Source organism: Herpailurus yagouaroundi, unplaced genomic scaffold (assembly GCF_014898765.1).
Source record: "Herpailurus yagouaroundi ecotype Mexico unplaced genomic scaffold, PumYag 185, whole genome shotgun sequence".
Lineage (NCBI taxonomy): Eukaryota > Metazoa > Chordata > Mammalia > Carnivora > Felidae > Herpailurus > Herpailurus yagouaroundi.
The window spans coordinates 9,673,042-9,687,804 of NW_024412416.1; the positions used below are offsets into that span (position 1 = coordinate 9,673,042).

At 52.7% G+C, this 14,763-nt stretch overlaps 1 protein-coding gene across 2 annotated transcripts in view; it reads left to right on the forward strand.

The window, feature by feature from the left end:
* The first annotated feature begins 22 nt into the window (after positions 1-22).
* KLHL25 (kelch like family member 25) overlaps positions 23-14,763 on the forward strand; it is a 34,430-nt gene continuing 19,689 nt past the window's right edge. The window contains exon 1 of one of the 2 annotated variants that reach the window (XM_040493724.1): positions 23-179. Coding sequence is in view for 1 of the 2 variants with exons in the window: in XM_040493723.1 (XP_040349657.1) it covers positions 3,357-3,366 (10 nt within the window). In the remaining variant the exon portion in view is untranslated. Of the gene's footprint in view, positions 180-2,947; positions 3,367-14,763 lie in introns of those variants that run through there. The other variant, XM_040493723.1, reaches the window with a different exon arrangement.

The window sequence follows — 14,763 nt, forward strand, 5'->3', positions numbered from 1 at the left end:
GAGAAACTAGTTTGTTGGCGGCGCCCGGGCTGTACCGCGGCGGCAGCGCGCTCCGGCTGTGGCGAGCCGGGGGAGGGGAGAGGCGGCGGCGGCGGCGGCGGCGGCGGCGGCCGGGGCTGTGGAGCCTCGCGCGGGCGACCAGGAGCCTCTGAGCGCGGCGGGCGGCGGCGCCCCGAGCGGTGAGTGGCGGGGCTGGGCCGGGCTGGGGGCGCCCGCCTCGGGCTGTTCTGGCTGCGCGCCCGGCCGCCGGCTCGACACTTGTCACCTCCCCCCCCCCCCGACGGGGCCGGAGGGTGCGGGGATTTGCGCGCCTCGCCGTCTGAGCCCCCCCTCCCCCCGGCCGAGAGAGCCCCCGCGGGGCTGCGCGCCCCGGGAGCAGCCCAGCGCTGCTCGGGTCCCCGGAGCTCCCGGGCCGCCGCAGGGTCTCGGGGGCCGGCGGAGTCGGGGACAATGGTGGAGAGAGGGGTGGCCGCAGTCCGCCGCCGCCGCCGCCGCCTCAGCCCCCGCGGCTGCTCCCGCCCCGCGCGTGCCTGGGGACCCGGTGAGGGTACTTGCAGAGAGCTCCGGGCGAGGGAATGAATTGTTTTTGCAAATGGATGTAGCGCGCGGGAGCTACAACTCTTTCCCTTGGGAGTGGTTGATTCATTGAGTCCGCAGACTCTCTTTTTAAAAAATTACTATCGATCCTGGAAAGAGGAGGCTGCTCGGCTTTGAGGATGTGAGCGGTCGGGCTCTGCGCCCGGGCCCGGAGAAGTCCCCGCGCACTTGACGCCGAGGGCCAGATGGCCGCTTGCCTCGTGCGGAGCGAGGGCCCGGGGTCGAGCCAGGGGCTGTTGTCCACGCGAGCCGGGACCGGGTCCGGCGCCCCCGGTGCCCTCGGCCGTTCACGTCCCGCCTGACGGGGGTCCCTTCTCTGGGTTTAGAGGGCTGGAGAACAGCGGAGGAGTGGTTAAGTCCCACCCACCTGCCCACCGAGGTGGCGCCACCCACGCAGGTTCAGAGCAAGTCTTCTCTAGACAGCTAGCCCGCCTGTCCCCTTGCCTGGCACAGGACCCCATTCGGGCACGCCCCCCACTGCTCCTTTTCTTCCTCTAGTTGCTTGGGAAGCTTTTCCTTTGAGAGATTGGACCCCTCCCCTCGCCCCCAGGGGGCACCTTACACTTTTTTGGTGCTGCTGCTTCAAAGTCCCCAAGGTGCATTATAGCTCTCTTTGAGTAAAGAAAAATCTTTATAGAGATCTGATCAAAGGGATTGGGGTAAAGGCTGTTCCAGGCCCCTGCAGGTTTAATCTGGGCACTCTGGTCCTGCTGACTTCCTCTGAGCAGGAGACAGGCTCCCTGAGCTTTGGCCCTCCCTGGTGAGGCAGGGCAGAAAACACCATGTGTCTGGGCCTCTGGTTTCACTCTGGCCATGTGGCACTGGGGGGAGGAGGTGGGAACCCCCCCCCCATTCTTATCATGGACTGGGCTGTGATGACAGCAATGTGCTGTCACTCCCTTTGGGATCCTGGACCTCAGTCTCTCCCCCTTCGTAGGTAGGACTGGTGCTCTGTGCCCCCCAGTGTGCTGTTCAGTTTCCTAGGGGTTGTTGGTAAAGGCTTGCATTTGGGGGCTGGGGGTGGGGGTGGAGTAGGACACAAGGTCCACCCCAGTGCAGGCAGATTTGGTATCCTTCTGAGACCAGAGGTCCTTAGGTCCCCAAGCTGTGCCTGAGGAGTTTGATGGAGTCAGTCTTCTGGGCCTGGCAGCTCTCTTGGTCTGGAGTCATTCCGTTTGTCAGGAAGTGACTCCAGGGAGGCTCTTAAAAGGAAGGTAGAGAGAAATGGTAGAAACCTTCATCCTGGGGCTCGGGCTGCAGCTGGATTTATGGTTGTGGTGCACAGGAAGAGGGTCTGTGGCCGAGCTGCACCCCCAGTATCGGAGACAGCCTCTGCAGCCCGATGCCCCTTAATGGCCTCTCAAACCTCTGGGCACCCAGTGTGGGGGAGGAGATCCGGAAGGAGGAGAAGATTACCCAGGCCTGGGACTTCGTGGTCTGCAGTAAAAGCAGGCTTCTCATCAACCACTGTGATGAGCCAGGGGGTGGGGGCGGGGGCCCCAGTGTTATTCTGTGAGTGGTTTGTTCATTCATTAGTTCACTCTTTTGTTAATTGACGAATGAGTCATTGTTTGAAGGGTCTTGACCCTGTATTCTGGGAGCTTCTAGACCAGGGTGTGTGGGCACATGGATTGGGACCTGGATACACAGACACACCTAGGTGTGCACAATACCCCAGTGATAAAGGCAGCAAGGGGAGCTGAGGGGCATGGATGGCAAAGCTTTCTGGGGAGATGATGCCTTGGCAAAATAAAGATGAGAAAGGCATGACACAGCCCAGATTCCAGGCTCTGGGTGGCCGCCTTCTCCCACCACCCGTGCAACTTCAAGGCAGGTGCAGGTCGAGGTTAGAAGAGTGTGGGTGTGAGGTGATAGAAAGGTTCACCTGAGACCGTGGTGCTTTGGCTTGTGGAGTCAGCAGTCCTGAGAGTCTCTGGGAAGATGGGTGGCTTCTGGATGCAGCCTCTCTGCTCAGGGGGTCCTAGGGAATAGCAGCCCCAGGAGCTCCAAAGACCTGCCCATCACCTGAGCCCTAATCCATCTGGACCAGCCTACAGTGTGGCCTGGCCAGGGAGGGGTGAACAGAGCTGGCAGGAGAAAACAGAGTGGCCAGATGCAAATGAATTGGCTGATTGAGATGCCGGTTTTCATCTAAAGTGGTAAATTTCATAATTGAATTGCCTCAGGCAGCCAGAGCCATTGAAGCGTTTTCCCAGCCAGAAAGCACTTAGTTGGGACAGCTGGGGGTGGAGGTGGGGGGCACATGTGCCTCCACAGCCTTTACTCCCCTCATCCCAGCAGGGCTCCCCCCTTAGCAATCTGGGTCTGTCCCCAGGTGATGGAATCCAGCCCTGGTTCCACAGAAGGTGCCAGCCTCTTTGGAGGACCACCTGGCCCCCGAGCATCACTGCCACTATCCCAGTGGATAGCGGTTAAAGCTGTGACCTGTCCCCTTCAGGCACTCGCCTTGCAGGACTGACTCCAGACCCCTCAGCTGTCGGGGTCGAGATGGTGGGAGCCGAGAGAGAGCTCAAAGATGGGAGGGCCTCCTGTTAAGACTCCTCAACACCAGGTCAGGGGAAAGAGCACAGGCTCAGGAACCAGACTTGCGTTCAGATGCTGCCTGTGTGTCTGTAATCAGCCATCTCTTGAGCCCCCGGCCACCTCCGCCCACCCTCATCCCCTCCCTCTGGCGCCAGTAGACTCTGTGCTTTATTGCTGCCGAACCTTTCCTTCCAAGCCCGGACCATGCCCTTTGGATGAAAAAAGGTAGGCATGTGTGGCTCACCGGCCTGTTTTTAAAAGTGCTGGCTCTGGGGGCTCCTGGGTGGCTCAGTAGGTTAAGCGTCTGACTTCAGCTCAGGTCATGATCTCACAGTTTGTGGGTTCGAGCCCTGCGTCAGGCTCTGTGCTGACAGCTCGGAGCCTGGAACCTGCTTGGGATTCTGTGTCTCCCTCTCTCTCTGCCCCTCCCCCACTCACGCTCTTTCTCTCTCTCAAAAGTAAATAAACATTAAAGAAATTTTTTTTTTTTAAAGTGCTGGCTCTGTGGTCTGAGAAATCCAGTTTAGTTGGGGAAGTTTCACCGTGTTTTCTGCAAAAACATAAAAGTCTACTCAGATGTTCTTTCTCCCATGGTGGTCTGCACCCTTGGGATGTGTACGGAGTCTGGACCAGGCTCTCTGGGCCACACCTCATTTCAATGTGTGACCAAGGCTCAGGGTCAGCTCCCCCTCTTCACCATCCCACAGTTGGACCTTTCACACCTAGAGCCTGTTGACAGAAAGACCACTTAAGGGGGGTGTCTGGAAGTCCTACTCTGCCTCTCCCTGGCTGTGTGATTTCATGGAGGTCCCCATACCTTTATGGGCCTCAACTTGCTCTTCTCTAAAATGGGTGGATGCTGTTGTGTACAGTGCTTCTATTTAATGTTTTGCTGTAAACTCCCAGAAGTTTTGCAGCCTCATGAAATTTTATAGGCTTGAGTTATTTGCCTAGCCCTCATGGGCAGGAAGAGATAGGCAGCCAGTAGAGTGCTGAGGAGCAAATGAGAAGTCAGGAGTCTGGGCTTCTAGTTCCAGCTCTGCCTCTGGTGTGTGCTGTGGGGCTCCAGGTAAGTCAGTTTCCCTCTCTGGGTCCTAATTATTCCTCCTGGAGAATGAGAAGGGTATACAGTAGGCAAGCTCCCAGTGTTCTTTCCTTTCTTGGTGAGTGGAAACCAAGTCTGACTCTCCCAGTTTCTCAGGCCTCCCTGGGCTCCCTGCCTCTGCCCACTGGCTAGGAGCCCAGGGCCCAGGTGTGAAGGGCCCACAGGCACTGGTGCCCACAGATGAGGGACTGGTGAAGCCAGAGGACTGGGCCAAAGAAGAACCAAGCTGGGCCCAAAGGAAGGTGGCACGTGGGTGACTTACTTCTCAAGGTTGCTCTGGCTGGTCCCAGGCGGGGAGCCAGGCGGCAGGTGTGGGAGCACTTAGACTGACACCTACCCCAGCCCCCAAATCCTGAAATGGATGGGGTAGGACCTAGCCTGCAGGTGTCCCCAGGGCCATTTTGAAGAAGAAAGATAGGCACAGATCTCCCGAGATCAGGAGGGAGCCCAGGGGTGCAGGAGGATCTGAGGCGCCCGACACACCAGGCTTTGCCCAGGAGGTGCCCGCAAGACCTGTGGGATAGCTCCTCCTGCAAGAAGGCAGGGGCTGAGCAGGGCCGTGGGAGAACTGTCTCTTGCCAGAGGGAGGACCACGTTAGCCTGGGGTGTCACTTCCCACCCACCTCTATGTGCCAAGAAGAAACCTTGGACCATCAGCCGATCCATCAGGGTAGGATGCAGGCATAGGATGGAAACAAACAGCCTTGCTTATTATCTACCTGTTCCCGTTGGGCCCCCAAGGAGAGGCTGACCACAGATCAATCTCGGGTGAATGGAATTAATTTCCTAATTAAGAGGCGCTTTGCTCACTCAATTCCAGGATGTGCTGCCTGCCAGGTTTGCAGTTGGCCAGGCCAGATTTGTCTGGGCAGGAGTGAGGACCAAGAGACGCAGGAGTTCTTTTTCTAGAAAGCTGTAGCAGTTACATCCAGCATCCAGAGTTCAAGTTCTGTGGCATCCTAGTGGGGCTTGTGAGACCTTGGGCAGCAAGTCCCTTAATCTGTGAATGCCTCTGTTGTTCACAGCTGTGAAAATGCAAAGGAGAAACCCCTGCAGCTGCGTTCATGCAACACGTAGTTGTTTAGCACTGTCTGAATGGCTCATCCTGAACTAGAAACTGGGAAAAAGAAGTGGAGTTCAGAGGATCCCTTCTAGCAAGTTCGGCCCCTGGCATGTGAGGCAGACACGTAGTCAGGTGGTTGTAGCACACTGCTAGGGTGTGAGTGGCATGGCAAGAGCCTGCCTCAGTTTCCCCACTGAGAGGTGAGGAAGTAGACTATTTTTAGCATCCCCATTCCCAGTGTATCCAGTGAGTATTTTTTGCCACCTGTTCTCTACCACGCTCTGGGATGCAGCAGAAAACAGGGCAAGGTCCTCACCGTCCTGGAGGCCTTATTCAACCGAGGGAGGCAGACACCACATGGACAAAATAAATACAGCTGCCATTAGGGCTGCTGGAGGTGGGTGGGGAGGAAAAGGTCAAGGTGGGAGCTCAAGGGGGCCTAGAGAAGGCCTCTCTGGGCTGGTGACATTTGAGCCAAGACCTGCAAGACTGGACCGAGGTGCCCATGGGAAGGTCTGCGGAAGGGCCTGCCAGCCAGGGAGCAGGTGAGTGTGTAGGCCGGGAACATCGTGGGCCGCGGAGGGGGATGCAGCCAGAGATAGGCGACAGCCATCACATTCTGGAATCTTCTGATCCCTACGGAGGCTACAGAAAACATGTAAAGTTGTTTGTTTTCTTTCATTTCGGTAATACATCAGTAGATTTCCTTTATAAATGAATAACCCCGTAGGAAAAAAATGCAGCCTGGTGTGGAGGTCCCCCCTCGTCCTTGGTATCCATCGGTGGTTTTGGTGCATACCGTTCTGGTCCCCCTTTTCCTGCACAGATTTTGTGTTTATGTCACTCTGTGGTGGCACCCCTCCGCATGGCACAGCCACACAAGCCACCATCTTTCATCTTACCCTGTCCCCCGGGAGATGTTAGGTCATGTCTGATATTTTTTCTTTTTCCCTTCATACAGTCCATGAAGTCTTGTGCGCCCTTGATCGTGCATGTTTCTGATTTTTAATTTTCGTCGTCAAAGCCAAATGCCTTTCCCGAAGACTTAGGCACATCACTCGCCCACTGATAGTGTTTGGGAGTCTGGTTGCCCACATCCTCACCCATACTTGATATTATCCACGTTTTCACTTTTAGCTCATGTGATGGGGGAGGCAATGATGTCATTATTCCTTTAAAACAAGCAAACAAAACAAAAGTGATCCAGTTTATCCAGGCTTTCTCTTTTTGTTTTCATCCATCTTTGTTTTTCCAGAATATCAAGGTTTAGTGATTGCTGGCTCTGCCTGTGCCTGGTCTCCTGACCTCCAGCGAAGCTTCATCTGTGAAATGAGGCCCTTTTAATCCCCGCCCCGCCCCAGCCAGGCTGCTGTGCATTGCGCTTGGGAAAACATTCCTGAAAGTTCATTTTATGCTGAAAAGTTCTACAAACATCATGGGGTTTAGCAGTGAGAGTGAAATATCTGAAGCCTAGAACACGTGAGTGAATCTGAGTGTTTCTAAACAGCCAGTGTGTCTCGAGGAAGGGCTGGGGTGGCTTTAGGTGGGACACCTGCCTGGCATCCACCACGTGGCCTGAGAGAGAAGTCAGAGTAGCCGAGTAGGTGTGTTCCTCCCTGTCTCACCTGCAGGAATGGAGAAATGAGCCAGGAAGGTAGAGAAAGTTCTCTAGCCTGTCCATAAAAAGACTCAGAAAGGGGCATTGGCCACCACAGGCTGAGCCCCGTGTTTGCCTGTTAGTGGAGACCGAAGGCTGGGGCCCTTAGAACTTTATTGATTCTATTACTTTGGGGGTCCTGGTCAGTTTTCCTGTAACAGGAGGCTTTAAAACAAGTAAAAGACTGACAAAAGGGCCCTTGCACTTGATTCAGAGACAGAAGGATGGGAAGCTCTGGAGATTGGTAGATGAGGAAAGGAGGAATCTGGGGCCAGGGAGAACCTCACCCATGTGGTTCCTGGGTGGTATTGGGCCCTCAGGGGGCAGGCAACCTGACTGCTGGGATTCTGGTGCCTGGTGGCATTTTAGCCAGGCTCTCCTGTCATTCCCTAAGTCGGCTCTAACAGCTCACCTCCACTTCTTGGGGGACAGCATCCAGGCTGGGCTGAGCCCTGCCACCTGGGGATGACTCAGACGTAAGTCCTGGTGGAGGCTTCTGTTATCCCCTCCATCTTGACCTGGTTAAGACAGCTGCAGGGGACAGTGGGCCACAGACAGGAAGGTAGACACACATGGGGGAGGGTAATAAAGAGCAGATGAACAAGGGCACCTTGGAATCCCCAAAGGGCTTTGGTGGAGGGCCTCCCCTCTTTGTACCTTGGCAGCTAGTGAGTAGGAGGAGAAGAGGGTGGGAAGCCTGGCTACTGGCAACTTTTTACCTTTCTCAGATATCCTCTGATTCTGAGGGTTGGGTTTTTCAGGAAGGGAGTGAGGGGAGCATCTCGGGAGCTGATCTGAGGGTGGTTCACAGGGTCAGGGGCACCAGTGGGCTGCCCTTGCTGGGTCCCACCCACTGCCATCCTGAGCCCAGCTTGTGGGCGTTTCATGGAGCTGGAGTGAGCTCAGACCCCAGGTTTCCTTTCCAGCACCGAGATGGACTGGTATATCGGTGCTGCAGGAAGTTGTAGTTGCTATTTTTACCACTGCAACTAGGACTTTTTACTGGAAGGTACAATTACAAGCAAAATGTCAGGGTTTGGTTGGCCAGCTGAGCCCTGGGAGGCTGCCGCAGGCTGAGGCAGGAACCACGGCATGGTCGGTTGGTGTGTAAAGCAAGACACTTTGCACATGGACACATACCTCCCCTAGTTGCTGGGAGTGGCTTCCTCTGAACTCTTTGCAGGGTCTGGACTTCTCCTCTCGGCAAAAAAGAGGCCTTTGCTGGGTTTTGCCCAGATAATTGCACCCCATCACCTTATAATTGGCTGGCCGCGGGACTGAAGCTAACCAGCTAAGCCATTCTCTTCCTGACTACCCTAGAAGTTGAAGTTTTGTTCAGTGAAATTGACAGCCTGCTACACGATTCCCGCACTGCTAAGTGCGAGGGGTGGAAATGAGTAAGACAGTCCTGACTCTGAAGCATCACATATGGCAGCAATTAAGGAGACAGAAGGTGCGAGTGGTCCCCAAACCCTTTGGACAAGCACCTGGTATGCTTTTCCTCTATGTGCATTATGGCTAAAGGCCAAGCTGGCCTTATATTAGGTTCTCTTGCTGCATAACAGATCACCACAAACTTAGTGGCTTAGGCTGTACTTATTTATTAGCTCATAGCTTTGTAGGGCAGAAGCCTAAGCTGGCTGGACTGGGTTCTCTGCTTAGGGTCTTGGACCATAAGTCCAAGGTCAAGGTATTGAGCTCTTACCCTGAGGCCCCGGGGTAGAATCTACTTCCTGGCCATTCAGGTTTTTGGCACAATCAAGTTCCTGGTGGTTGGTTGTAGGACTAATGTCCCCTGTCCTCTCTGGCTGTCAGCTGGATGCTGATCTTGGCTCCTAGAGGCTGCCATGTTTTGTGCCACATGGTCCCCTCCATCTCCAAACCCAAAGTGGGGCATCAAATCCTTTCCTGCTTCAAATCTCTGGCATCCACGTCTGTGATCACCTGGAGAAAACTCTGCTGTAAAGGGCTCCTGTGATTAGGTCAGGCCCACCCCGATAAGCTCTCTGTTTCTAGGTCACCTGATTAGTTAGTAACATCATTAATTATACCTACAGATTCCTCTGCCACATGGGTGACAGTGGCATGCATGCCATGTAGGTTGCAGGAGGAAAGCCAGGGGTGGAGATCAGGGGGCCAGCCATCTTTGCCACAGGGCTCATGCCACCAGGGGCCACACGGACAGTATTAAGAATAGCAGTTCTCATGAGCTGAGTAAATGTGTGCCCTGTTGTGCTAAGCTCTTTACCTGGATTCTCTCCTTTAAAAAAAAAAAAAAAAAAATTCAATGGTTTTGCGAGAGCAAGAAAGAGAATGACAGAGCATGAGCGGGGGAGGGGCAGAGAGAGAGAGGGAGACACAGAATCCGAAGCAGGCTCCAGGCTCTGAGCTGTCAGCACAGAGCCCAACGCGGGACTGGAACCCACAGACGGCGAGATCATGACCTGAGCCAAAGTCGGACACTTAACCGACTGAGCCACCCAGGCATTCCTCACCCCACCCCCCTTTTTTCTTTTAAACGTTTATTCATTTTTGAGAGACAGAGACAGATGGATTCTCTCCTTTAATCCCAGGATAGTACGTTCACAGAGGGACAGTTCCTTTCACCCCCATTTTCCAGATGGAAAGCCGAAGATCATGGAATATAAATATCTGGGGTACAGACAGCAGTACTGGGCTTTGCAACCAGAGGCTTAGAGCCAGCGTAGCCACCTCATTGGCCTCTCCAGTTTGATTCCTACAATTTATGAGACACCGTCCAGGGCAGGGTTGAGGGCAGGGCAGAGCGCTTTCCCATGTAGCACTTAAGATATTTAAACATGAAAGCTGTCAACCATACTGCAAGTTAATACAACAGACATCAGGAACATCTCACCTGGGTTTGACAGATGTCTGGACCTTTCTGATTCTTATTCAGTGGGTATTGTGGCTTATCCACTTTCCGTTGAGCAGTATTTACTGAGCATCGCATACATTCTAGGCAGCAGAGATGACACAGAATACTGTCCTGGAGGAGCTGGAAATTAAAATAAGGGCACAACACACAATGACCTGAAGGAATAAGAGTGCCGGACAAGAAACATCACAATGCTGTAGGAAAGGGTCCACGGGTATCAGAATGTCAGCTGCAGGAAAGAAGACAAAAATGTGTATTTACCATGGCCACATCCCTGGTACATAGTACAGGGCCCTGCACATAGTGGGTACTCAGATTACTTGTCCCGTGAATTTTTTGAGCATCATGTATATGCAATCCCCCTACATATCAGCCAGAAAAAGGCGTGACAGTGACATGAGGTTTCATGGAGGAGTTGAGACTTGGCAGGAGAGCTGGAAAGGCCAGCCTGTATCTGCATGAGGCAGGGAGAGGCGCTGGGGTGGGCGACGAAGCTGGAGGGGGAGACAGGCTGGCCAAGGCTTGGATGTCCAACCCTCACTGAAGGTTTTTGAGCAGGAGAGATTGGTGGTCAGGAGCAGAGCATTTGGCCTCAGATTGCTGGGCGTGGGAGAGGCCGGGGCCTCTGGTAGCCCAGCCTGCAGAGGTGAAGGCCTCACCTTATCTCCAGCATAGAACCAGTGACACAATGGACCGGGAAGGAAGATTTAATAGAACTTGGTGGCCAAACGATGTGCTAAAAATGTATATGAGTGAGTCGTGATTTCTGGGCACCCGTGCATTTGGCTATAAATATACACACATATGTAATTTCAGGAGACCAAGAACTATCAGCTGCAAAGCCCAAGGGCAGCAGCCCATGCGTGGCCCCTGTACTTTGCTATCTGAGGCCCTGCCCAGTACAAGGTGCCCAAATCTGTTATTTTGGGGGAAAAGGAGGGGGTCCTGTGATAAGAAAAAAGTGGCTGGTAGTGAAGGGAGGAGCAGGGCAGGTGGGGAGGCCAGCCAGCCCTGGGTTAGAGGGCACTGGCCCATGTGACTGCTGCTCTGTGCAACAGGCAGGGGACCAAGACCAGCAGGGGCAGGTGATTCAGCTGTCAGTCACCCCCTGCTCTCCACAGAAATTTTCCTCTGAGTTCTTCCCAAAAAGCATGGCTAATGTGGAGGGTAAGGGAATTCTGCTAACCCGGTGTTCTAAAAGTGTGGTCGGGAGGATCCTGGAGTCTCTTTTTGGGTCCACAAGGTCAAAACTGTTTCCATGGCAATGCCAAAGTGTTACTTGCCTTTTCCACTGATTCAGAGCACATAGCTTAGTGAGCTGATGTTTTCCCAGTGACCATTGCACGGTATTACCGAACAATGTGGAACAGTCCATTCAAAGTGTAGGGTAGACCAGGAGGTCGGAATGTCAGAGTACAAAAGTTCACTGGCTCAGGCTCAGGTTCCACACCGCAGTGAATCTCTAGGAAACTACCACTTGTCAGGTCTTGGTGTGGTATCCAAGAAGAATATCCTAAATTATCTGAAAAGGCTCTTGCAGTCTCCCTCTTCTAACAACCTGTCCCCATGAGGCTGGGTTCTCTGCACATTCTTCAGTGGAAACGTTTCACAGCAAACAATGCAGAAGCAGATATGGGGATCCAGTCAGTATTCTCAATTTAAAAAATTTTTTTAAAAAGTTTTTTTTTTGAAAATAGATTTATGAAACACAGTTATTTATGTTAACATATAATGGTTGATTGTTTTTTTCTAATTTTTTTTAATGTTTATTTTTGAGAGGGAGAGAGACAGAGTGTGAGTGGGGGAGGAGCAGAGAGAGGGAAACACAGAATGTGAAGCAGGCTCCAGCCTCCGAGCTGTCAGCAGAGCCCGACGCGGGACTTGAACTCATGAACTAGGAGATCATGACCTGAGCCGAAGTCAGACGTCGAACCGACCGAGCCACCCAGGTGCCCCTGTTGTTAACTAATACACATTTTAAGTTTTTTCCCAGTTTTAATTTTAAAACATTTAAAATTTAATTTTGATAACTATCAATAGGCAACACCACATAAAGAAAAGCCCCTTCGGGTCCTCAGTCATTTTTAACTTGTAGAAAGATCCTGAGACCAAACCGTTTGAAAGCACTGTGCTGCCCCATGCACCTGTAAACCGGGAGCTGAGTACCAGGCCATGAGCCCAGCTCTCAGTACTAAAGGCTCTCAGCCTTTAGCCCCCTCAGCGATCCTGTGAGGTTGTGTGATTATTTTCATCCCCATTTTACAAATGTGGAAACAAAGGCCCAGAGCATTTGAATACCAGGCACAGGTCTTACAACACAGTCATGGCAGTGCCAGCTAGAGGGGAGGCCCCAGACCTATGTGGCTGTTCTCCAGGCAAGGGGGAAGGCAGGCCCCTGAGAGAAAGCCTGTGACACAGACCTGGTGTGTCCCCAAGTCATCCACTGTCCTCTGCAGCTGGCACCCTTCTGGCTTTACTAAGCCCATACGCTTCCTCCTTTCCTGAAGCCCGGGAGGGAGGATGCAGGTCTGCTAAGTGCAGCAGGGGTGCTTGAGAAATCAGGGGTTTTCATTTAAAATATGCTCTTCCAGGGGCGCCTGGGTGGCGCAGTCGGTTGAGCGTCCGACTTCAGCCAGGTCACGATCTCGCGGTCCGTGGGTTCGAGCCCCGCGTCGGGCTCTGGGCTGATGGCTCAGAGCCTGGAGCCTGTTTCCGATTCTGTGTCTCCCTCTCTCTCTGACCCTCCCCTGTTCATGCTCTGTCTCTCTCCTGTCCCAAAAAAATAAATAAAAAATAAAATATGCTCTTCCATTCTGCTGTATGTACCCAGTATTTGTAGCCAGGAAGGTTCTTTGTCTTCGTAAATAGCCCCCATTGTGCCATTTGAGCAGGGACTTGGGAGCAAAACAGGTTTGAATATTGAAGATGTGTGTGCATTTTTTGTTTTTATCTTCTGTGAGCCTCAGTTTGCCCATCTTTACAATTGGGACCTTGAAGATGTGTCTTAAGGATTAAGTAAAAGGATGCATTTAAAGCACCCAGCACGAAGGCTCACACATGACAGGGTTTTGAAAAAGTGATACTGTATCTGGCATGGAATTCAGCAGGTTCAGAGGGGTACGGGGTTTCCACTGTTCTCCCCAGTGCACTAATGTTTCTTGCACAGCCTGCCGGAGATACTCCTTGTACGTATACACGGGTGTGTGTATAGCATGTCTCTGTGTGTGTGAGCATAGGCAATCTGGTTTCTTATGTAAATATATATATATACACACATATATATGTGTATTTGGGGGCGCCTGGGTGGCTCAGTCAGTTGAGTGTCTGACTTTGGCTCAGGTCATGGTCTCACAGTTTGTGAGTTTGAGCCCTGCATCGGGCTCTGTGCTGACAGCCCGGAGCCTGGAGCCTGCTTCAGATTCTGTGTCTCCCTCTTTCTCTGCTCCTCCCCCGCTCATGCTCTGTCTCTCTTTCTCTCTCTCTCTCTCTCTCTCTTTTTCTCTCTCTCTCTAAAATAAACATTGAAAAAATAATAAAAAATTTTTCTAAAAAAATATATATGTGTATATATTGGGTTGCACAGTGTTCCACTCGATGAATGAACCAAGGTGTATTTGACTAGGGCTCTTATTTATGAATATTGAGTTGTTTCCAGCCTTTTGCTTGCAGCCAAAGGCCCATGTGCAAGTAGGACTGAAGGTGAGGTTCCTTGGAGTGGAAATGCCGGGCCGAGGGCACCTGCAGCTGTCAGTTTGAAAGATACTCCGAATCGCTCTCCGGCTCCGCGGAGAAGACAGAGCTGCATCCTGGGCCTTGGGAATTGAACAGCACTCAGATTGCAGTTGCACAGCAGCACTGACAGCCTGGAGAAGAATGAACAGGGAGAAGGACCCACACCAGGAAATGGCTAGCGCTTTACTCTTGGTGTTTTTTTATTTTCCTGTTGTATTCTTCTCCATTTGCCGCCAAGACTCCAGGTGGCTCGTTGAAAGTGATATCTAGGCCAGAGTGCTTTGAGCGGCTCCATCTGTGGGACTCTGAACCTTTCAAGGGACCAGACAGGAAAAGAGACTGCCTCCCTCTGGGTCCCCAGCCCCCGCTCTGTTTGCTGAGGGCCAGGCTAATCCTTCTGAAGAGGGAGGAGCCCGGGGTCATGATGCAATGTTTGCTTTGGAGGGGACTGTTCTCTCTGCCCCCTTTGTTTCTCCCTGTGTCACTCTGGATAAGTGAAAGGAAACCAGTTATTTCAACAGATGGGTGAGCCTGAGTGCCGAGTTCTCTGTCCCCTCTCTGATTAGAGCAGTGGTATCCATTACATTGGCCCTGATCCCAGCTGGAGCCAACAGCCAGACCTGCAGACTCCCGGCTTCGGGGGCCAGAGATGGTCCAGGCGGCCCCACCGAGCTGAGGGGGGACAGGATATGGCAGAAGAAGCTGAGTGGTAGCTTCTGTCTGCCCTGCCCTGATGAATTTGGAGGTGTCTACACCACCCACCCACCCCCACCCCCCCACTTAGCTGAAAGAAGTCGGCTTGTTGCAGGGGTGTTTTAAGCATGGCAAACAGAACTTTTAGGATGTTGTGACATCAAACACCTAGAATTCTTCTCCCAAGATTGTATCTCAAGAGAATACCAGCAATTCAACATAAGCAGAGATGTGATTTGTTTGATAGAAACTTTTAGAACTGTGGATGAATGACTTCCTAAGTCATAGTTGTTCTGCATTTCACAGACGCCAAAAGTTACATGTGACAACCACACAGACGCTGGGCTGTTTCATGAGGGAGCCCGGAAGACTGGATGCCAGGGCCTGCACTCCACGGGCGCTCAATCCACCTTTGTTCAGTAGTGAGTGAAGGATAGGAATATGGAAACTGTGTAAATAGGTAAAAACAATGTAAA